This window comes from Melanerpes formicivorus, unplaced genomic scaffold (genome assembly GCF_026170545.1).
Source record: "Melanerpes formicivorus ecotype bairdi unplaced genomic scaffold, bMelFor1.0.p_v2 SCAF_19, whole genome shotgun sequence".
In the NCBI taxonomy this organism is placed as follows: domain Eukaryota; kingdom Metazoa; phylum Chordata; class Aves; order Piciformes; family Picidae; genus Melanerpes; species Melanerpes formicivorus.
The window spans coordinates 11,682,967-11,704,997 of NW_027142371.1; the positions used below are offsets into that span (position 1 = coordinate 11,682,967).

Consider the following 22,031-nt stretch of genomic DNA (forward strand, 5'->3'; position numbering starts at 1 on the left):
AGAAGAGAAAGCTCTAGGGAGACCTTAGAGCTACATTTCAATAGTTGAAGTGGACCTACATGAAGGCTGGGGAGGGACTGTTGAGAAGGGCTTGTAGTGACAGGACAAGGGGCAATGGCTTGAAACTGCAGCAGGGCTGCTGTAGGTTGGACATCAGGAGGAAGGTCTCTACAATGAAAGTGGTGAAATACTGGAACAGGGTGCCCAGGGATGTGGTTGAGGCTCTGTCCCTGGAGGCATCCAAGATCAGACTGAATATGGCCCTGGGCAGCCTGATCTGGTTGGAGGTGTCCCTGCTGACGGCAGGGGGGTTGGACAAGATGACCTTTGAAGGGTCCCTTCCAACCCAGTGCAGCCTGTGAATCTGTAAAACACGAGGTGGCTCCTGAGACCTGGCATTTGTGTGCCTTACTCAGAAACAAACCACTGACCTCTAATGTAGGGCAATTACTCAGGAGGTGACCTGCTTCAGGAGGTGACCTGCTAGGCTGGGAGAGTCTCATTTCTTTCTAAACCTGGTGTTTGAGACTGCTTTGTCATGGCAACCAAGTGTGCTGAGAGCAGCTTTGACACAGCTGCCCTCCACCCACACCAGCAAGTGTCTGCCCTAACCTGACCCTCAGCTCCCAAGGAGAGCTCTTTCCTCTTGGAGGTTACTCTTCTGCACTGAGGGGTTATGTTCCCTGTCTGGGATGAAGTTAAGCTCTGAGAGCATGCAGCAGGGAGCTCACTTGAGGGATTTAGCATTTTCTAGGATACTTGACATCTTTTAAAGTGGTTTAGGAAGCAGGAAATGGCAATGGTGTGAAAACCTGCAGGTTTCTGACCAAAATCTCCCTCTCTGGAGATGTTAAAAACCCCCAAAAGCCACTGCTGAGCTGGGAGGACAGACTGAAGATTTCCTTCTGCCAGCAGGAAAGGCAGGGAGCAAGGTCTGAAGGAGGCCTACAAGAAGGCTGCAGAGGGACTGTTGACAGGGGGCAGTGGTTTGAAATTAGAGGAGATTTAGACTGGATGTGAGGAACCAGTTCTGCACCATGAGGGTGCTGGAACACAGCAACAGGTTGCCCAGGAAAGTAGTTGAGGCCTCATCCCTGGAGACCTTGAAGTTCAGGCTCTCAAGGCTCTGAGCAGCCTGCTCTAGTGGAGGATGTCCCTGCTGACTGCAGGGCAGGGGTTGGACCGGATGGCCTTTGGGAGATCCCCTCCAACCCAAACCATTCCATGACTGCATGCTGTGCAGTTTTCAGCCGCTCACTCCCAGCCTTGGTGGCAATCAGGCAGGCAGAGGGGCAGGCAGTGTTGGACACAGAGGTTTTGGTTGTTCTTTCCAGAGCAAATTGCACAGCTGGCTGCTAACCTGAGGAAGCCCCTGGCTCCTGGAATGACAGGGCGGCCTGGCCCAGCTGGGCCCCCAGGTCCTCCTGGAGCTACAGGAAGCGTTGGGCATCCTGGTCCTCGTGGTCCTCCTGGATACAGAGGGCCAACAGGAGAACTGGGTGATCCTGGCCCCAGAGGTAAGGAAGATTTGACCAACTTGCTTCTCTTTGTGGCCACTGAAATAAATTGTGAACTTGCACTAATTTCAGCAATGGAGGACAAGAGGTTAGGCCTTGGGCAGCAGATGGAGGTCCAGAAGGCAATTCATGATTGGATCTTTGATCTTAAAGGTCTTTGCCAACCAAACCAATTCTGTGATTTTATGCTTCTGCATCTTCAGGACTGCAGTTTAAGGAAAGCTCCTAGAGGTGTCCTGAGGACTTTGAGCTTCTCTTGATCTTTCTCCTTCCTGTCCCTGGGTCCAGCTGCCACTTCCATTGTTGAAATTGTCTGTGATTGCAGGTGACACTGGTGAAAAGGGAGATAAAGGACCTGTTGGACAAGGTATTGATGGGCCTGATGGTGATCAAGGACTTCAAGGTAAGGCTGTACAAGTGATTTTGTAAACCAGGACTAAAGTAGAGCTTAAGAGGCAGTAGAATACTCTGCTACCAAGAGTTCTACTGCTTGATTTCACTCACCTGCCAGGGCAGCTCTTCCAGTTGTGATTACATCTGTACAGTAAGCTACAGGCACCAAAGGAGGCTCTGCATCCACATCATTTCATAAACCCAGAGTCTTTTATACCCTCTTATCTTAGATACTTCCACAAAATACCTGCCTCAGTCTGTAAAAGCTTTCTTTTCCAAAGCATGTCAGAAGAGGCTGATTCACAGATTGGATGTTGGGAGCTTTTGTCCTATTCCTGGACTGGGGCAGGAGATGCAATCCATCACTGGCATGAATAAGAAGAACTGGGCACCATCTACTGAGCAGCACAGAGGCAGAAATGCAGGATTTCAGCCCACCTGATGCAGCTGTCCCTGCATCTCAGCTCTCCCCCACAGAGGCAGAATCATTGTAGAGTATTCCAGAAAGCTCCAGTGTCTTTGCTACAGAAATTAGGTTTTGATTCATTACTTCTTTTTTTCCCCTTCAGCCACCAAAATTAACGACAACAGCTTGAGGCCAGCCAAAGCAGAAATGATTTTTGCCAATGAACTGTGTCAGACACTGCTCTAAAGGCAACTCCTTGCCTGGAATGTCAGGGAGGTGCTCTGTATCATCATTCTTCCTCCCCCCCTTACTCAAAATCTTAATTACAACCAGGCTTGGCCAGCTGCAATGAACTGAGGTAGCTGAAGGCTACGGCAAGCTGGTGGCCAGGAAGGAGGGAGAGCTGTGAGCACTCCTGTTGTCACAGTCAGCTACCTGCAAGCTGACATCCAGCATGTCCTTTGCCACCCTTGGCTGTCCAGGGATGCTATGCAGTAATTCTGATTACAAAATCCTTGTTATTCATCCACTGAGGCAGCACTGAGATGGATTCCAGATTGAGAGTGGTCAGCAGAGATGCTGTGTGCTGACAAAAGCTGACACTACACACCCACCTTCACCTGCAGGCAGGGAACTCCAGAGAAGCCAAAGGTACTCCAAACAAATGCAACATCCAGGGCAGAGTCAGGCCAAATTTATTCAGCACCTTGCACTCAAAAGGCCACAACAAGGCTGAGGCACAGAGACTCCAGAGCACTTTAAGAACATAAATACATACAAAGTAAAACCAATTCAGGTCATCTCTTTCTCCTTCTGTTTTAGGGCCACCAGGTGTACCTGGAATTACTAAGAATGGTCGAGATGGTGCTCAGGGTGAGCCTGGCCTTCCAGGGGATCCTGGTACTCCTGGTGCCGTTGGGGCTCAGGGAACTCCAGGGATCTGCGACACGTCGGCCTGCATGGGAGCGGTGGGAGCCTCCACTTCCAAAAAGTCATAGAGCAAGAGCAGGAGAGGAGAAGTGACTGAGTATTTAAATAAAGAGTGCTTTGTAAGGGAACAGACAGAATCCTCCTAGTGATAAATGGACAGATGTTCCTTCTGTCCTACTAAGTGGAGACACTGACACAGTTCTATGAAAAAGAAAGCATCAGATGAAAGCTTTTAATGACAGATGCTTTACTTTCTCCACCCCCAGTTACTTTCACTGCTAAACAACTTCACCTTCCCGCCCTCCATTTGTCCAAGAGACCTGCAAGAGGCAGCCCTGTTCCTTTCTACCCTCAGCCCCCCTAACTGTGTACAACTTGTCTGGATAAACCTTTGGGCCTCGTGGGTTGAATCCCTCGGTGCTGCTGGCGCTGACCTCAGCCACACCGGCCTGTGCACTACGATTGGTGCCCTTGAGGCATTTGAGCACCCGACTGCTGCTTCCATCAGTGGACATCAGGCAATTAACCATCCCCTGTGTTAATAGCTGGCCTAAGCCCAGCCCCTAGTTTGAGGTATATGCTGCCAGCTCCCAGTTTTCAGCCTGCAGCTCAAGGGTTTGCCCAGACTGGGAAGCGGTAAGCCTCTTGCACCCCAAGCCCTGCAAAGGTGTACTGTATATATTGGAACTGACAGGGGGGATTTGTGTACATTTCCTTATGACAAGAAAGGAAAAGAAGTAACAGCATTTCCACCACCTCTACTTGAGCTATTTGCACAGTAATTGTGACCAAAACCCCAGTAAAGAAAGCTAATGCAAGGATGCTCTTCTCAAGCCCTGCCACAGCCACCTGTCTGAACTGTTGTAAAAATAAAAGGAGATTTTTTTTAACCTTTTCTTTGTGATGGTCTAAGTTGTCATTAACAGAGGTGGTGATGAGCTCAGCTGATCACCACCTCCCACAGCTGCTGCCAAATTGCCCACCCCCCTGCTTTCCAGCAGTGTGTTGTGTGTGTGTACCTGAAAGCTGCCAGCATCATCTGATTTGTCAATTACAGTTCAGGAAGCCACTCTCAGCTCGCTCCCCCTGTTCTGTCTCTACCCTGTGTGCTTAAAGCCTAGGACCAAGAGAGTCAAATGATCCTTCACATTTCTCTTTAATCTTTCCCTAAGAGTATCTCTCCTTTTCACCTTTAAATCGTGTTCAGTCTTTTAAACAGGACAACAGTTTGTGCACTTCAACAACCTACTCTTTGCCAGCATGCCACTACAGGGACAGCAGGAGACAGAGAGTGAAAATGGGTCTGTGTTGAAATAAAGAGAGAAGCAAACAGCAAGTGTGTGAAAATATTTATGACAAAGGTGAGCTTCATAATACCAGCAGTGTGTAGGAACCATGCACTTCATTAATGAACCAACACAACCTTCAAATCTTTAATGGAGGGGGGGGCAAAAAAAATGCATGTTCTAAGAGGCTAATGGCAATCGCCTTTTTGGCTTGAAGAGCACATCTGCAGCGAGTCAAAGAACAAGAGTGATGGTCTACAACTACTCTTAAGGCTACTGCATCAACTTAAAAGCCCAAAGGACAACAGAAAAAAAACAAACCCAAACCAAAGCAAAAGCCTAAAGCAGAACAACAAGCAGAAAAAGAACACCTTTCTTGTTAGAACTGAAGGAGAAAACTACTCGGTGTCAAAAGGCATTTCCGTGTAACAGTGCTCTGTTAAAGAGGCTTTGGGAGCAGCAGAGTTGGGCTGCTGGTAGCTGTTAACTTCCCTTTCTAATCTGAAGCAAGAAAGCTTTCTTTAAAGCTCTCTCCCCACATTTTCTTTTTCCCACAAGTTACATTCTGCCATTCACATTCAGCATGAAAATGGAGACAGTGAAATCCAGTTTGAGCCACAGCTGTCAGCCATGCAATTCAAGGTGGTCAGTTCAGACTATTTGGTCTCCGTAGCCATGAGCGTTCTCCTGCATTGGACAGGTTACAAAGGAGTCTGAGCTTGCTATTTTTAGCCTCCTGCCTGTTTTGCCACAGAACACAGTCTCAAATTCCTACAAAGCAAAAGAAATAATTATGTTTGATGTAGAGAGTTACTTGAGCTGCATGGTTTGGTTTTGCTGGTGTCTTGGGGACAAAACAACCTTTAGTAGGAAGTGCTGAGGGCCACAGAACCATCTAGAGGGGTAGATTTCTCCTCTCCACATTCCTCCCCTTAAGATACTCAGCAGAGCCAGGAGTACCCTGGGGCTGTAACTACTGGTGTGGTCTGGGAGCACAAACCTATCATCCACTTTGAGATAAATAATGTGGGCATGTAGCTGTGAATCCCAGCACTTAACCACCAGATCATGGAAGCTAACTTAGAAGGTAACTCTGTGAAACAGGTGTGAAATGAAGAGGGAGAGAAATGATTTAAGAGGATCTGGGTTCTACACTGTTGTGCAGACAGTGTCATGCTCAGGAACTGGGCTAACTAACTACTTACATTTTAAAGCCTGATCTGCACAGCCTGACTGGGGACAGCCTCTGATTTCACAGTACTGAACCAAACCAGCATTAAAACCAATCCAAGGCATTCCATGCCACAGTGCTCCTTCACAAACAGCATTCCTCATACTTTCAGCCACCACACCTCTAAAACATCTCACATCTTCACCAAGAACCAAAAGGGAATGAGATGTCCAACCTGTTTCAGGGAATCCCCGTGCCTCTCCTGGATGTATTTCAGGAAGGCAGTTGTCCACTGCAGAGTTGTTGCCTTGTCAGTGTCCACAGTGCAGAAGGGGACCAGGAGATTCAGCTCATCACAGCACACCCGGATTCTGCGCCTACAGCCACACACAAAAGTTACCAACTGCTGGGCAGGAAGGGAGGAATTAAAATCAATCTAGGAGAACTACACACATGTGCTACAAGCCATGGACCCTGGGGGCTTTTTTTGGTTAGCTACAAGCTAATAAGAGGACATCATCACCCTCTACAGCTACCTCAAAGGAGGCTGCAGCCAGGTGGGGGTTAATCTCTTCTCACAGGCAACAAGTGACAGGACAAGAGGAAATGGCCTAAAGTTGTGGCAGGAGAGGCTCAGGTGGGAATTGGGGAAAAGTAGAGTTCTCAAGCACTGGAACACATTGTTCAGGGAGGTGGTGGAGTCACCATGCCTGGAGGTATTTAAAAGATGTGGTGCTGAGGGACATGGTTTAGTGGCAGTGGTGGGACTTTGAGCTCTAGACGAGCTGTAGGACTTGATGATCTCAAAGGTCTCTTCCATCCTGAACAGCTCTATGATTCTATGAAGCTTTCTAGTTGTCTATTGGGCATGTTAAACACAAGTTACCTTGTCCTTATGGAATCATTAAATGGTTTGAAGTCTTTCTGTTTGCTTATAAAGAAACAGCAAACAGACCCCAATAGAATAGAATAAACCAGGTTGGAAGAGACCTTCAAGATCATCACGTCTAACCTATCATCCAACACCGCCTAATCAACTAAACCATGCAACCAAGCACCCTGTCAAGTCTTCTCCTCAACAACTCCAATGAATATGTTGAGGTTTTTTTCCCCTAACACCAAACCCTCACCACCTGCATTGCTTTTGCTTGTAGGTAAAACCAAACCATGTTACACTTAGTCAGGATAATGCCAGGAGTATGACACTGGCAGCACCTGAGGCCACTCGTGCCAGGACTCACCTCCTGTCTCTCTCCAGGCGGTTGTGTCTCTCCCTTCTCTGGGCCACCCCATCCTGTGCCCCGCTGGGCACCTGCATGCTGGGGTTTGCCTGCCAGGGCCCCTGGGCAGAGGCAGGCCCCTGGCAGTCTGCTCGCAGGTTCTGGATCTCACCAAGAGGTTTGCGATCTGCATTTGGGTCCAATGGGCTGAGGTGGCCACAGCTCCTCCTGTTCATGGTCTGCTTGCATATGGTGTCCCCTGGGAACAACAGAAAGGAAAAGAACCATTTGTAACCCTCCCTCTGAGCACTGAGAACGGTGACCATGGAAAAGGTGCTTCGATCACTGTATGAGGAATAACCCTGGAAGCTTTACAGACAACCCAGACCAACTCTCTCAGCAACGTGTCCTATGGAAGCCTTAGAGCACTGCTTGCTGTTTCAAAACCACCCAGCGTCTACTTCCTCAGAGAAGGAATCCCAGCATGGTGGGGGGAGGAAGGGACCCCTGGAGCTCATCCAGTCCAACCTCCCTGCTAAAGCAGGGCTCCCCATAGCAGGTTGCCCAGGATCACAATGTCCAGGCACGCTTGGAACCACTCCAGAACAGGAGACTCCACAACCTCTCTGGCCATCAATTTGAAGAGCACTTAGAGGGATTGAGCCTCTAGTTAGTTTGATATTAAACTGGACCTGGGATCAAAAAATGGTGGAAAGGAACCAGTTTCTTACTCTAGGCCCAGACTGTCCAAGACACTTTGCAACCTCAAGTTTTCACATTTCAAGACAGAAGTGCTAAACAACTTTGCAACCTAGCCCCCTATTGCCTAGCTATAAACCCCACATCTCCTGTGGGGCAGTCAAGTAATATTAATTCTAGACAACACCAATTCAGAAAACATTCTAGACCTGAAGGCCAAGAGAAAGCTAAGGGAAAAGAAGATAAGAGCTTCACCTCCAACTTTGATCCAGACTTCCTCAGGCAAAGATTTACTCATGGCAGCTACTGTCTGTTTTGTGGATTCAATCTCCTGGTAGCAGAAAGACAATGTCTTGGGTACCCCAAGGTCTTGGTGTTTGGCAGCTTCCAAAATAGTGCAAGAGGTTCCAGAGGTCTGTGAAAACAAGAAAGGAAATAGTAAGAGGCCCATTTACATTCAAAAAACACTATCATCATGTTAAGTTTTAGCCCCATGAGTCAATGTGTGCTTATCACCTTCTCACCAACATAAACTGGAGAAAACAGAATCATAGGAAATGGTACAAAGCATCTCCTCCCTCTCTCCTGTGGATGAAGCTGATGACACACTGATAAACTCCAGAAAAACATGATCTCTTTCTTTCCTAGCAAGAAATCCAATGGCCTGCTGGTCACCACTCATCTTCTCCTCCTCACATCCAGCCCGAATCTCACCACCTCCAGCTTCATTCCGTTCCCCCTAGTCCTATCACTACCTGAGATCCTGAGAAGTCCCTCCCCAGCCTTCTTGTAGCCCCCTTCAGATACTGGAAGGCCACAATTAGGTCACCTCAGAGCCTTCTCTTCTCCAGACTGAACAGCCCCAACTCCTTCAGTCTGTCCTCATAGGAGAGGTGCTCCAGCCCTCTGCTCATCCTCGTGGCCCTTCTCTGGACACCTTCCAGCACCTCCAGATCCCTCTTGTAATAGAGGCTCCAGAACTGGAGGCAGTGCTCCAGGTGGGGTCTCACCAGAGCTGAGTAGAGGGGGAGAATCACCTCCCTTGACCTGCTGGCCACACTTCTCCTGCTGCAGCCCAGGATCTGATTGGCTTTCCGGGCTGTAAGTAGCTATGGTGCTGAGGGCCATGGTTTAGTGGTGACCGGGCAGAGGTGGGTTACCAGACTACAGCCAGTGGTGAACACATTACCCACCTGTGCTTGTGAAGGATAAGCACTCCCAGCAGCAGAACATGGGTTCATGGTGAACAAGGGGTATGTGAACTGCAAGGAAGGTGTGGCAGCTTCAGTCTTACTTTTCCCCACAGCAGCACTCTCGTTTTCTTGCTGGTGCAGAGGAACACCTACCAGCTCTGAGGGCTGTCGAATCAACGTCACTAAACTTAGACAAACAAACAACAACAGAAGAGCCCCACAGAAAACATCAGACTTGAAGATGAGTGCAGAAACACTTCACAGCTACACACACTTCCAGTCACTATCACCAAGAAACTACTCCCATTGTCTGCAAACCACAATCATTGTTACTGCCTCATTGCCTGCTTCAGGGGTAAAACCAAAATCAGCTAAGGAAGTTGTTTGTTCTGTGCAGTAATTCAGCTTTATGCCTCAATAAAATCTTTTATCAGCACACTAACAGCTACAGAGCCAGGCTGTAAAACAGTATATTTTTGCCCCAAGTTTTCCCCTCCACATCATAGCCCAAAATCAATTGCTCTTAACATTTTATTTGTGATCCAAACTCTACTTTGCTTTCAGCAAGCTGCATGCTAGAACTAGATAACATTCTTCCCTCACCTTTATTTACATCACATGCTGCAATCAAGGTGGTAAAGCAATTAATCTTTGAACTACAGTTGATGCAACACACAGAGGGGGCCAAACCCCAGGTCAGCTTGATTGGCACAGTTTAAAACCATTCCTCTGATGAGAATAGAATAGAATAGAATAGAATAGAATAGAATAGAATAGAATAGAATAGAATAGAATAGAATAGAATAGAATAGAATAGAATAGAATAGAATAGAATAGAATAGAATAGGAATAGAATAAACCAGGTTGGAAGAGACCTTCAAGATCATCGCATCCAACCTATCATCCAACACCACCTAATCAACTAACCCATGTAACCAAGCACCCTGTCAAGTCTCCTCCTGAACAGCTCCAGTGATGGCGACTCCACCACCTCCCCGGGCAGCCCATCCCAATGGGCAATCACTCTCTCTGTGTAAAACTTCCTCCTGACCTCCAGCCTGAACTTCCCCTGGCGCAGCCTGAGACTGTGTCCTCTTGTTCTGGTGCTGGGTGCCTGGGAGAAGAGACCAACCTCTGCCTGTTTACAACCCCCCTTCAGGTAGTTGTAGAGAGCAATAAGGTCACCCCTGAGTCTCCTCCTCTCCAGGCTAAGCAGCCCCAGCTCCCTCAGTCTCTCCTCACAGGGCTGTGTTCCAAGCCCCTCACTAACTTTGTTGCCCTTCTCTGGACTCGTTCCAGCAAGTCAACCTCCTTCCTAAACTGAGGGGCCCAGAACTGGACACAGTACTCGAGGTGTGGCCTAACCAGTGCAGTGTACAGGGGCAGAATGACCTCCCTGCTCCTGCTGGCCACACTGTTCTTAATGCAGGCCAGGATGCCATTGGCCCTCTTGGCTGCCTGGGCACACTGCAGGCTCATGTTCATCCTACCATCAACCAGCACCCCCAGGTCCCTCTCTGCCTGGCCGCTCTCCAGCCACTCTGACCCCAGCCTGTAGCACTGCATGGGGTTGTTATTAAAAATAACTCTTCATTCAGGAAACAAAAAAAAATCAATCAGGTTTGAAATCTACAACAGAGGTTAACAACAGAGAACTAGAATTAATTGCAACACACTTGTTAAGAGTTACTCCAGATTCTTGGGGTTCTTGGCATCTGGGGTTTTCTGTCTGGATGCTGTTGAATCTGTCTTCCAACCGCACTCTGACTGCAGATTTAGGTCTAGGCTCTGGTGCCAGCACCAAATTTTCAGCAAGTATGTTTTCCTTATTGGTCCCAACAAACGTTTCGCTATGTTTAACCTTTACTAAACCGTGTCCTGGGACTTCTACAGAGCCACTGTTAGGCGTTCTCTCTGTTTGGTGCAAAGGCAGGTTGGGCTCGCTAAGTAACATCATTCTGAGCTCCTGAAAGTCAGCATAGCTCAAACGTGGGTTAGAACTCCGCAAACTGCTGTCAGAGGGCAACCCTGACTGACAGCTAGCTGAGCAAGCCGGCTGGTTCCCAGAGCTGTCTGAAGAACACCCCTCCTGACTGCCGCTCAAGGAGCTCTGGTGTGGAAGGGGGTCTGCAGAATTACCAAGCAAGGAGAAAGAACTGAGCCTAGCTTCCACTTCATCTCCACCAGCTTGTGCCTCCACATGGGAGTATAGTATGTGCTGCAGCTGGGTGTACTCAATTTCCATCAGCTCCACCAGGCTGACGTCTGTGGCGGTGAAGCTAAGATTTTGCTCACCAAAGGAAACGTCACTTGAGCCTCCAGGTCCGCCAGCAACCGGAGCAGGATCAGGAACACTAGCTGTGCTTTGAGGAATGGAGGTCTGAGGCTCTTCTGGGGCTGATCCTGACATGACTACAATAAACCTAAGCAGTTACCAGTGTGTGTCTCTTCCAACAGTAAACCATAGAGCCTGCAAGAATTATCAATACTAACTGGAAAAAAGGAAAAAAAAAGAAAAAAAAAAGAGAAAAATAATAAAGAAAACAAAACAAAAAAAAAAAAAAAAAAAAAGAAAAAAGAAAAATAAAGAAAAGGCAAAGAAGTATCCCTTAGCGCAGACCCAGCAGCACGGCCAGGTAAGGCAGCAAGGCACAAGCTCCTGATCGCAGGCTCCAGCCCCTTTGACCACGGCTCCCCACGCTGAGCCCAGCTGAATCCCTCCCTCCCAGCCCAAGGCAACAGCTGAGGAGAAACAGGTTTCACCTGCCAGCACCCAGCCTGCGGAGGGAGGCTCCGAGTCCTCCGCTCCCTAAGACTCCCCCCGAGGAGCCCCCCCTACGGGTCTGAGGGCCCCAGCGCAGCCGCACGGCGACGCGGAGGGGCAAGGCCGCGGCTAACGGCAGGCGGTGGCCGGGGGGAGCTGCCTCTTGCCGCCAGGCTCCGCGGGCGGAGGCTGCCCCGGGTGGGAAGGGGCAGCGGAGGACGGGAGCCGCTACCCCCCCGAGCCCAGCCCAACGCTCCGGACTGCGACCGAACCCCCACCGCCACCGCACCCGCCGCCCGCGCGCCTCCGCCAACGGCCGCGCGCAACCGCCGGCCGCGCGCCTGCGGCCTGCTCCGCCCTGCCCCGCGCTTCAGCGCCGCCGCCCTCGGTGTCCCCTCCCTGTGCCCCGGCCCCATGTCCCGGGCTGGGGGGGTTCGCGGGCTGGCCGCTTCGGGCTGTGGAAGCCCGGCCAGGCGGGGCCGGGCCCGTAGGGAAACGACCAAGGGCAGGGAAACATTCAAGGAGGCTCCGCGGAAGCGGGCACCTCCCTCCTGCGGGCGAGGCTGCCCGGTTCAACGCTGACGCAGCCCGGCTGCCCTCACCGCCAGCCGTCACACGGTGTCACAGCGCTGCGGCTCAACGCCAGCCTCCCTCGTTTAAACATTAAACACATTAAACATAAATACGTTCTTTTTTTTTTCGCCACCACGAGGTCTGGGAGCTCCCCAGCGCACAGCAGACCACTTGCATCGACTGCAAGTCAGAGCAGGGCAGAGCTCAGCTCCCTCAGGAGCACAGAGCGGGGCTGCGGGCTAGGTCGCTTCCAAATCCTCCCCCAAAAACAGCCTGGGCAGGGCTCTGCGGTCCTGACAGCTGAGGAATGCCCTTCAACCTCTTCAAGGGATTCATGTCCCACTTCACTACCCTCAGCTGCTAGTTGTTAGCAGCACAGATCGTAGGAAGGAAAGTTCTAAAACTTCTGTGAAACACTGGAGGCAGAAAGCTCTTTCCTACATCCCTACATTTCCTACATGGAGTCACCATCACTGGAGGTGTTTAACAGGAGACTGGATGGGGCACTTGGTGCCATGGTTTAGCTGATTAGATGGTGTTGGGTGATAGGTTGGACACGGTGATTTCAAAGGTCTTTTCCAACCTGGTCGATTCAATTCAATTCAATTCAATTCAATTCAATTCAATTCAATTCAATTCAATTCAATTCAATTCAATTCAATTCAATCCAATCCAATCCAATTCAGTTCTATTCAATTCAATTCAATTCTGTTCTATTCTAATTTCTAATCCATAGCCCTGGATTCCCTCTTGGAATATTACATTAGTGAATTATAAACACTTTCATACTTTGCCAGTGTTCAAAAACTATTCTTTGGTAGAAAAAAATCATCCAAATACCCTTTAATTATTTTTTCCCCCTGGACTTGTAAAAAATATTACCACAGGTTCATGAAAACGAGCTTGGATGTGAGATCTTTCACCTTGTGAACTGCTGTCTCCACCACAGGCATCTCACCATCACGAGCAGTTTGTACCTATTTCCACTGTTACGCATTTCAGACACCTGCGACAGCAGAGGCTCTAGAAACCAGTCAGAGAGAGAGGATAAAAATGCCACTCCAGAAAATGAAAATCCAATTCAAACAGTTCCCTTTGGGAGGTTAAAGATAATAAAACCTGGTTGCTGCATTCTTTACTGATGTCCATATTGAGTCGAGGTTGCAGGCACTGACATTTCCCCTGTTGAAACACGCTGCTTTGTGTAAAATGTAGCCAAAGTCTGAAAAGTCACAGGGGTGCCTTTCAGAAACTTTAAAGGCAGTTTTGCACAGATTGGACTCAACACACACTTTCCTCCTCCTGCCTGCTATCCTTTAGAATGCGTCAAGTGGGCAGATTAGTCTTTTATGGACGCAATAATCTTACATTATTCCAGACTTTTCACAGGCTTTTACATCTGAATTTACCAAAATGCTCTTTGGAAACTGAATTTAGCTTAGTACCAGCCCAGCTAAAAGCTCAAAATAGTAAGTTGGTTCATCTTAGTCAAAAGTCTGAACAAAGCCAGGCAATTGTTTCTTTCCCCCCCCCCCCCCCCCCCCCCCCCCCCTTGCAATGCATGATAATAACTCAGGACTATTTTTAGTCTTTGCAAATCGAGTTAAATTGTTGTGTTCTTTTCAGCCTTGCGTTCACTGTCTGCTGCCAGTGCAGAGCACAGAAACCTTGCTGCAAACCCCAGGTCTAGGTCATTGTGAACTACATAAAGCCCTTAGTGTTTTGTCTGTACGCTGTTGGGCTTTTTTTGCCACTGCCTCTGTGGGGAGGATGCATTTCATGTTCTTAAGTTGTGCAGATCCCCCAACCTGATGTTTCCTAGAAGGTGAAAAGCCACACATCTGTTTAATTACAGTGTGAAGTCAAAAAAAGTTTACCTCATTTGTCAATTCCTTAAGTTGAAACTTGAATTAATTTCCCCACCCTTCCCTTCAGGTTTTTCATTGTGAAATCTAAAAAATAACAAACTTCCTAATTCAAATGAAAAATAAAAAAAAAAAGAAGCCCTTCAGGGGATGTTTTAGAACTGAGGAGAAAAAAATAAACACGTTTTCATGTGCTTTTTTTAGAGTGCCTACAAATAACCACCAATGGGGTAGTGATGTCCTTAAACAATGAGGAAAATGAAGAGCTGGGGCTGTTCAGCCTGGAAAAAGGCAGCTCTGGGAAGGAGACCTTAGAGCAGCTTTCCAGTACATGAAGGGGGCTACGAGAAAGCTGGGAAGGGACTTTTTACTAGGGCTTGTAATGATTAGACAAGAGGGAATGGATTGAAACTTGAGGAGGGCAGATTTAGACTGGAGTATAGAATAAGAAGGGGAAAGGAAAAGGGGAAAGGAAAAGGGGAAAGGAAAAGGGGAAAGGAAAAGGGGAAAGGAAAAGGGGAAAGGAAAAGGGGAAAGGAAAAGGGGAAAGGAAAAGGGGAAAGGAAAAGGGGAAAGGAAAAGGGGAAAGGAAAAGGGGAAAGGAAAAGGGGAAAGGAAAAGGGGAAAGGAAAAGGGGAAAGGAAAAGGGGAAAGGAAAAGGGGAAAGGAAAAGGGGAAAGGAAAAGGGGAAAGGAAAAGGGGAAAGGAAAAGGGGAAAGGAAAAGGGGAAAGGAAAAGGGGAAAGGAAAAGGGGAAAGGAAAAGGGGAAAGGAAAAGGGGAAAGGAAAAGGGGAAAGGAAAAGGGGAAAGGAAAAGGGGAAAGGAAAAGGGGAAAGGAAAAGGGGAAAGGAAAAGGGGAAAGGAAAAGGGGAAAGGAAAAGGGGAAAGGAAAAGGGGAAAGGAAAAGGGGAAAGGAAAAGGGGAAAGGAAAAGGGGAAAGGAAAAGGGGAAAGGAAAAGGGGAAAGGAAAAGGGGAAAGGAAAAGGGGAAAGGAAAAGGGGAAAGGAAAAGGGGAAAGGAAAAGGGGAAAGGAAAAGGGGAAAGGAAAAGGGGAAAGGAAAAGGGGAAAGGAAAAGGGGAAAGGAATCAGGTTGGAAAAGACCTTCTTCACAGTGAGGGTGTTGACACTGGAAGAGGTTGCTCAGGGAGGCTGTGAAAGCCTCCTCTCTGGAGGTATTCAGGGCTAGGCTGGATGAGGCCTTGAGCAACCCGAGTTAGTGGAAGATGGGGCTTTGGAACTAGATGATTTTTAAGGTTCCTTCCATTCTATGAATCAGCCTCTTGAGGTCTGTTGAGAGGTAGCCAGTGTTCAGAAAACCACAGACACATGCAGATTTAAGAAGTGCACAGCGGTTCTCTGTAGATGTTTATTCTACTTACAGTAACAAAAACCTGTGAAGTCCCATAGTTTAATGTACAGTGATATATTTTGCCATATAAAATACAATTTACAGAAATGTCTATCAAGTAAACCTAAACAAACACACTTAACTTTTTGCATACTTTTAGGTATGTTTTTAAATTAGAAACATCTCATTAAGAAAAAAAAAAAAGGGGGCAGGGAGGGGAAGAAAAAGAAGAAGCAATCTTACACCGTAGTAGATGTTTGCATTTCATACCACCCCTCTGCATGTTAATGTTTTCTCTACAGGTTCAGAAGACAGGTGGATCCTTTCAACCAGCACATCCTTGATGGGAAAAGGATGTCAAAGATGCACCAGGATGGACTGTCAGATCTGTGGTGAGGTACATGGCCTGCGTGCTACTTGTAATGTAGTCTTCAACCGTTCGCAGCAAGCTGATTTTTACGTCTCCAAAACTAGCGTATAAAAAAATATCAAAATATGTCCCCAAGTGTTCATTTACACCGTCAAATAAATTAAGCAGGGTTCCATTTCATGCTTGGCATACTTGAAGAATACATGAAAAGTAGCAGTGGCATGTAATTCCTAGTCAAAAAGGTCCCCCTCGAATGGCAGCAAGGACCACCGCTCTGCTGGGCAAGCTTGAATCGGGTTATTCAGAGGAGAGTTTTGTCACGTGCACTACCAGCCTGAGAAGGGTCTAACAAAAAAAACCCCAAACCCAGTGACTTTTTTATTTTTCTCTTTCCTTTTCTTTATCAGGAGCAAAACACTTTTAGAGTGCAAAGCCCAAGACAATGGGGGCATTCCTTACATCCGTGGCAGAATTCTGCAAAACCAAAAGGAACCCCAAGAATTGCTCCGCTGAATCGGCTCAATGGAGAGAGCACATTCGGCGGCCAAGTTAACCAAGTCATTCTCCTTTCCTTTGGTCTTTACCAATTTTTGTAGTCTTGGCTGTTTTCAATTACATGTCTGATGGTTTTTCCCCCCCCCCCCCCCCGTGCCTTGCTGGTTATAAAGGTGCTAATTTTTTGTGTGTGTGTGTCTTCTTTCATTACAGACTTGTAAAAATGCAACATTTAAAACCCCTCGTCCTCATGAAAAAAACCAAACCTAAGTGGGACTTGTTTCTTCTCTGTACACTTTAAGAGATGGATTGCAGCACACACTACACCTGCATATAAAAAGGAAGATAGTGCACTTTGAGCTTGGAACATTCCATTTTCAAATCCTCCATCAGTCACAAGTGATGATTAACACTGATCCTCTGCAGCCTTTCCCTCAACACACAAGACCCTTCCGTTGGAAAATGAAGAAGACGAGGTTGGACTTCCCAGTTTTCAAAGGGTGTGCTGGAGGAACAACTTTGACACCGAAATATCACCCAAATGAGATGTAAAGGTATGGCTCCTAAGGTCTGGATTAAAGTCTCTTATAAAATTACAATTCAAGTTACTGGAAAACATAACTTTATAATCTTAAAAAAGCAATATGCTCTTTGTAGACTATTTTTCTTTTCTGTTTTTTTTTTTTTCCCTTTTCTTTTCCCATTTCTGGACTGAAAATGGAAATTTTAAGATGCAAGTAGATAGAAAAAAAACAAACCCCAAAATTTCAGTACAGGTAACGGCTGTGAGGGTTTTCTTTTTGTAAGAAAAAGACATTATGCACAAAATGCAGCAAGGGAAAGTCCGCTATGGCCTTGCTTTTGCTCGAGCTGAGGAGTTTCATTCACAGTTGTTCAAAAGTTACTCATTTGTCAGTACTTTTGGTAAGGCCAGTTTTACAACAGCATTTCTGAGAAGGTGAGAATATACACTATGTACACAAGATGCTGCCTCGGTCCTTGCTGGGTTGTAGAAGTGTCACTGACGAGAGACAGAGCAGCAATCATATTTCTATGACTGATTAGTAGAAGACGAAGCTTCTGTTTCTGCTGGTTTCTGAGTCTCCTTCGGTGCTTCTGGCTTTGTCTCTTTACCAGTTTCCTTACTCTTACTGCGATCTTTGCGATCTTTGCCTCTGTCTCGGTCACGGTCTCGATCCCTGTCTCGGTCTCTGTCCTTTTCCCTGCTTCGATCCCGGTCCCTGTCCTTCTCTCTGTCGCGATCTCTGTCCCTGCTTCTCGATCGCTCTCTGTCACGTCTTCTGTAGGAGTCTCTGTCTCTGGTTCTTGCTCTGTCTCGGTCCCTGTCTCGGTTTCTTTCCCAGTCTTTACTCCGCTCTGAATCCTTCTCTCTGTTTTGGTTTCTGTCTCTACTTTTATCCCAGTCCTTGTCTCTGTGCCTATCCCAGTCCCGGTCTCTATTCCAGTTTCTGCCACGGTCTCTTTCCCAAGGCCTGCTGTGCTCTCGGTCCCTCCGTCTCTCCTCGAAGGGTCTGCCTTGTCGATTATCTGCCTGCTGCGGCTCGGCCTGATCTAAGCCTTTGTCTTTATTTCCTCCCTCGTACCTCTCTCTCTGTCTCCCTTCAAATGTCTGGCCTCTAAATTCAGGATTTTTGCCTTCTCGGAAGTCAGATGCTGACCACTGTCCTTCTGACTCAGATCCTTGTCCAGACATATTGGAAAGAGATGCAGATGGTCCAGCTTCTTCCCACATCTCTTTTCTGTGGGATGAGATATGGCCCGGAAGGTCCAGGAGTGGTCTTGGGGGTGGCTTCATACCTTGTGTTGACTGACCTTGAAAATGAAATCTAGAATCATTTTCTTCTGGAAACATTCCAGGTGCTGCTCCTCTTGGTCCTCCAAACTGAAGTGGTGCTGGACCTCTCTGGTTGGGAAATCGAGGTGGTGAACTTCCTCTCCGTTCTTCAAATGGCTGTGGCAAAAGTCCTCTTGGACCAGGCACATGATTTGGAGCTGGACCTCTTTGCCCTTCAAATTGATTTGGGTGAGGCCCTCTTGGTCCCCCAAAATGGCTCGGGGATGGACCTCTTGGCCCTCCAAATTGGGGGCCTCCTCTCTGTCCTTTAAATTGAGCTGGCGGAGGTCGTCTTTGACCTCCAAAAGGAAAAGGTGAAGGGCCTCTGTTTCCCATAAACTGAGGTGGATCTGGTCCTTCATACTGTCCTGGAGGCCTAATCATTTCATTATATTGGGAATCTGAGAATTCCCTCTGTTCCATGTGAGGTTCCCTACAATCTTCAAATTGAGATGGCGACATTCCTCTTGGAACACCGTGATAAGAAGGGGCAGGACCCCTATTATCACCAAAAAGAGGTGATGGTCCATGCTGTGCAGAAAATAAGGAAGGAATGGGGCCCTTTTGACCTCCAAATCTTCCAGATGCAGGTCCTCTTTGTCCATCGCTATTTGGAGATCCATGCTCTTCGGGGAACTGTGGTGCCGGTCCTCTAAAATTAGGTCCATGAGGTACTCCAGGTGCATTGATCATCATCTGTGGTGGAGGCCCTCCTTTCTGCCCAGGCAAAGAATACGGAGGTCCAGCTTGGCCTTCTTCAAAGTGTTGTGGGGAAGGTCCACTCTGAAGTGATGAAGGATCAGTTTGTTCTACAAATGGATGAGACTGAGGATTTCTTTGTTCATCATATTGCACCGGTTCATAGTGAGCAGCTGCATTTTCCTGAGCAGTAAACATTGGGTTTGAAAAAGAATCTCTTCCCATCATTTCATTCGAGTCATTTGACCACGGCACTTGATGCATGTCTTGCAAAGACTGGCTGTCGTTTGACATGGAGAAATTAGGCTGAAAAGATGTACTGGGAGGTGTTGGAAGCAGCACTTTCCGCATAGGTTTGGCTGCAGGCTCTCCTGTAGCTGCGTGACTCACGTTTTCCAGCGTGACCTGAACAGCGCTTTCAAAGTTGCTGGTAGATGCCTCACTCTGGGACACCGTAGAAGCCTTTTCGCTTGAAACCCAATTATCAGCAGTGAAACCAGGCGGAGCAGTGGGAATTAAAGTCTGATCTTCCTTACCAAGGGAAGTCTGCAAAGCATTTGGAAAACCTGCTGGAGTGATTTCTCTTGGGGAGATCTCATTCTGCGCCACCTGTGGCTTGCTGCGAGAATCAGCACTGTCGTTCGTCTCGGTGGCCATCCTTCTAGCTTGTCGAGGATCTCTGTTCTGCCTTGGGTCACAGCCCTGGTTTAAAACTTGTGCTTGCTGATTTAGAGAGGAAGGTACATCTCCTTTTTGTGTAGCTTGCTGGTCCTGATGGAATAATTCAGCCTTTAATAGGGAAGATTTTGGTGGTGGTGACATTAAAGCATCAGACACTGAAAAATGAGCCATTGAAACACCAACAGCTGCTCTTTGTTGCCTGAGGGCTTCTTCTTGTTCCTCTAGTTGTCTTTTCTGCTCTTCTATTTGTTTGTTTAATTCTTCCAACATTTTTTGCTGCTCTACCAAGGATGAGGCTGCAGATAAGTCAGGCACATATGAAGCAGGTGTTTCTGAAGCACTGGGTTTAGTGTCTGTGAACATCTTGTTAGGTAAATCATCAACAGCCACTTTTGCTTCTTCCAAGATAGTTTCATCTTCTGGATCGTAGGCCTCATCCTCTAGTTCTGCTGCACTAGGAGGCTTTTCCACATTGTAGTGTTTGTCACTTTCCCCAATATGCAATTCAAAAGCTTTCTCTGGACCATACTCTTCCTCAGGATCATACGGTCTGTCATCCTCCTCCTCTTCTATAGCTTTGTCTTTTGACATCTGCCCAAACTGTTGCACAATGGGATCCAACAGAGGCACAGCTGACACACCCCCATCAGCAGCAGCTTGAGCTTCCTGATTTGTAGACTGGACAGTTTCAGAGTCTTTTGCAAGGGGTTCAAAAGTTTTCTTTTTCCCAAAAAGTGTCTGGAGGATGTGCTCCAGAGGCGTGGCAGTTTTTGAGGATGAAGGTTGTGTAGCTGCAGCACTTGCAGAAGCAGTGGTGGACACTGGTGGTGTGGCAGTAGCTGTGCTCCCACTTTTAATTGAGGACAGTATTTTCAATACTGAAGGTGTAACTGCAGAGGTGTCTGGAACGGGAAGCGGAGGTGGAGGCGGAGGAGATCCAGGTGGTGTTGTACTCACAGAGGAATCTGCTGAGTAGAGTGTGTATTTGGGGGTCTTTTTCTCTTGTGAAGCAGCTTGTGACCCTTTGGAGAACAGCGAGGATTCACTTTCCTCATGTGCTTGAATTCTGCTTCGCTTCTCCTCCGTCTTCTCTGCCTCAATGCCCGTGGCAGGACGCTTCCCTTTCTGACAGATAACCAGTCCAAGAATTAAATTCGGCCGAGATGACTCAAGACCTGAAAGGAAACACAAAGATTGCGTATGTCAAAAACCCAGTTTTTAATTAGGCTTTCAGCAGAAGCTTACTATTTCATATAGTGATAACTACAGAAGTCATCCCCCCCCACAGTTTTTCTACATTCCATTAAACTGGCAATTTTCATTAGTCCATAAGTGCACTTTTGATGTCTGCATGTATATAGCAAGTAAATGCTGCAATTCCTTCCTTGACATTTTTAGTAACAGCCACAGGTATGATAAATAATAAAGTATCTCTGGAAATGTTCCAAACCAAGCCAAGTCTTTCTGTTTTTTTTGTATTGTTGCATTGGTTTTGTTGTTCTGCCACCTGTGCCTCCTCCCCTGAAAAATCAGACATTTACTCTTCAACAGTCTGCAAACACCTTGTACACACCCAGATACTGAACAGTGAGAAAACTCCCTAACTGTATTTGTTATGTGCTAAGTGACTACATTAACATTCACACCAGTCTCAATATTTTGTCTACCTCTAAGTTAAACAAACAGCAGTAATTGCTAAAAAGAACTGCAAACAAACTCTGTTTGGAGACAGTATTAAAGCTTGTAACACACTCTCTGTTTGTTTGTCGTTGTTTGTTGTAGGTTTGTGTTTTTTTTCCTACTAGACATTTTAAACCCTGATAAAAGCAAACAAGGAAAGGAGAGCTTAGGAAGACACTACAAGAGAAAAGGATGCTGGCTATGTTTGCTTTCTCTGCAGGAAAGTGGTTGGTTGGGCAAAAACTGGTATGCAGAGGGCAAGAAGACTTCAAACCCTCTGTTGCAGGATTCAGTCTGAAGCCTTTCTGTAATAAAAAAGCTTTTCTATAATGAGCAACATTGTGAGCGGAATTACTCCCTTGTGAAACGGTCAGACTTGAATCCTTGGAGAAGTGTATCCCCAAATGATGGTAAAGTATCTGATAAAGAGGTAAAATGCAACGGTCTGTAGGTCTGTTCCATGTTACTTCTTCCTTTGTAGAAGATAAACGTGTCCAGGCTGAAGGGCAGGGAACAAATCTTTTAACATGCAGTCAGTGGCACATGTAGATCTGTACAGAGAGCCTTTTTTAACTTCTGTTTTCATTGGCTTGTTAAGGTTCACATTTAAGGACCACTGTCCTTTCCCTAGATGTGCCTTTAGTTATTATTTGCATGCAGCTGGGAAGCAAGAATGTGGAACCACAAAAGGATCTGCAAAGTGACTGCTAATATTTGCTGAGGTTAAACAGTAAGGCAAGGACTCTCATCTACCTTGTTCTTTCTAGTCAGGACCTTGTAAGTATGAGTTTTAAATACACACACACATACATACATATATATATATACACACAGCTCAAGCTAAATTCAGTTTGCTAAACACCACCACACCAAACCTACAGCTGC

The 22,031-nt window shown here is 47.1% G+C and overlaps 3 protein-coding genes across 7 annotated transcripts in view; 1 reads left to right on the forward strand and 2 right to left on the reverse strand.

Annotated features, from left to right (window-relative positions):
* The window catches only part of COL9A3 (collagen type IX alpha 3 chain), a 43,846-nt gene extending 39,705 nt beyond the window's left edge, over positions 1-4,141 (forward strand). Inside the window, exons 30-32 of the mRNA XM_068150081.1 lie at positions 1,335-1,517; positions 1,843-1,920; positions 3,139-4,141. Of these exons, the coding sequence (XP_068006182.1) occupies positions 1,335-1,517; positions 1,843-1,920; positions 3,139-3,314 (437 nt within the window). The 3' untranslated portion in view covers positions 3,315-4,141. The remainder of the gene's footprint in view (positions 1-1,334; positions 1,518-1,842; positions 1,921-3,138) is intronic.
* Positions 4,142-4,583: 442 nt separating this feature from the next.
* On the reverse strand, positions 4,584-11,903 carry TCFL5 (transcription factor like 5). Of its 4 annotated transcripts, none has more exons than XM_068150083.1 (7): positions 11,869-11,903; positions 10,492-11,307; positions 8,816-9,002; positions 7,878-8,037; positions 6,945-7,182; positions 5,939-6,080; positions 4,584-5,303 (listed from the first exon to the last, which is right to left on the reverse strand). In XM_068150083.1, the coding sequence occupies exons 2-7, from the start codon at positions 11,223-11,225 to the stop codon at positions 5,184-5,186; spliced, it is 1,581 nt and encodes a 526-aa protein (XP_068006184.1). In that variant the 5' UTR covers positions 11,226-11,307; positions 11,869-11,903; the 3' UTR covers positions 4,584-5,183. The 4 variants fall into 4 exon arrangements, with proteins under 4 accessions (XP_068006184.1, XP_068006186.1, XP_068006185.1 ...); XM_068150085.1 differs by lacking the exon at positions 11,869-11,903 and having other exon boundaries at positions 8,816-8,884; positions 8,969-8,997; positions 11,111-11,851; XM_068150084.1 differs by lacking the exon at positions 11,869-11,903 and having other exon boundaries at positions 8,816-8,997; positions 11,111-11,851.
* A 3,467-nt stretch (positions 11,904-15,370) lies between these two features.
* Positions 15,371-22,031, reverse strand: part of DIDO1 (death inducer-obliterator 1) — a 53,699-nt gene continuing 47,038 nt past the window's right edge. For both annotated transcript variants that reach the window (XM_068150086.1, XM_068150087.1), the window contains one exon: positions 15,371-20,641. In XM_068150086.1, coding sequence (XP_068006187.1) covers positions 17,283-20,641 — 3,359 coding nt within the window. In that variant the 3' untranslated portion in view covers positions 15,371-17,282. The remainder of the gene's footprint in view (positions 20,642-22,031) is intronic.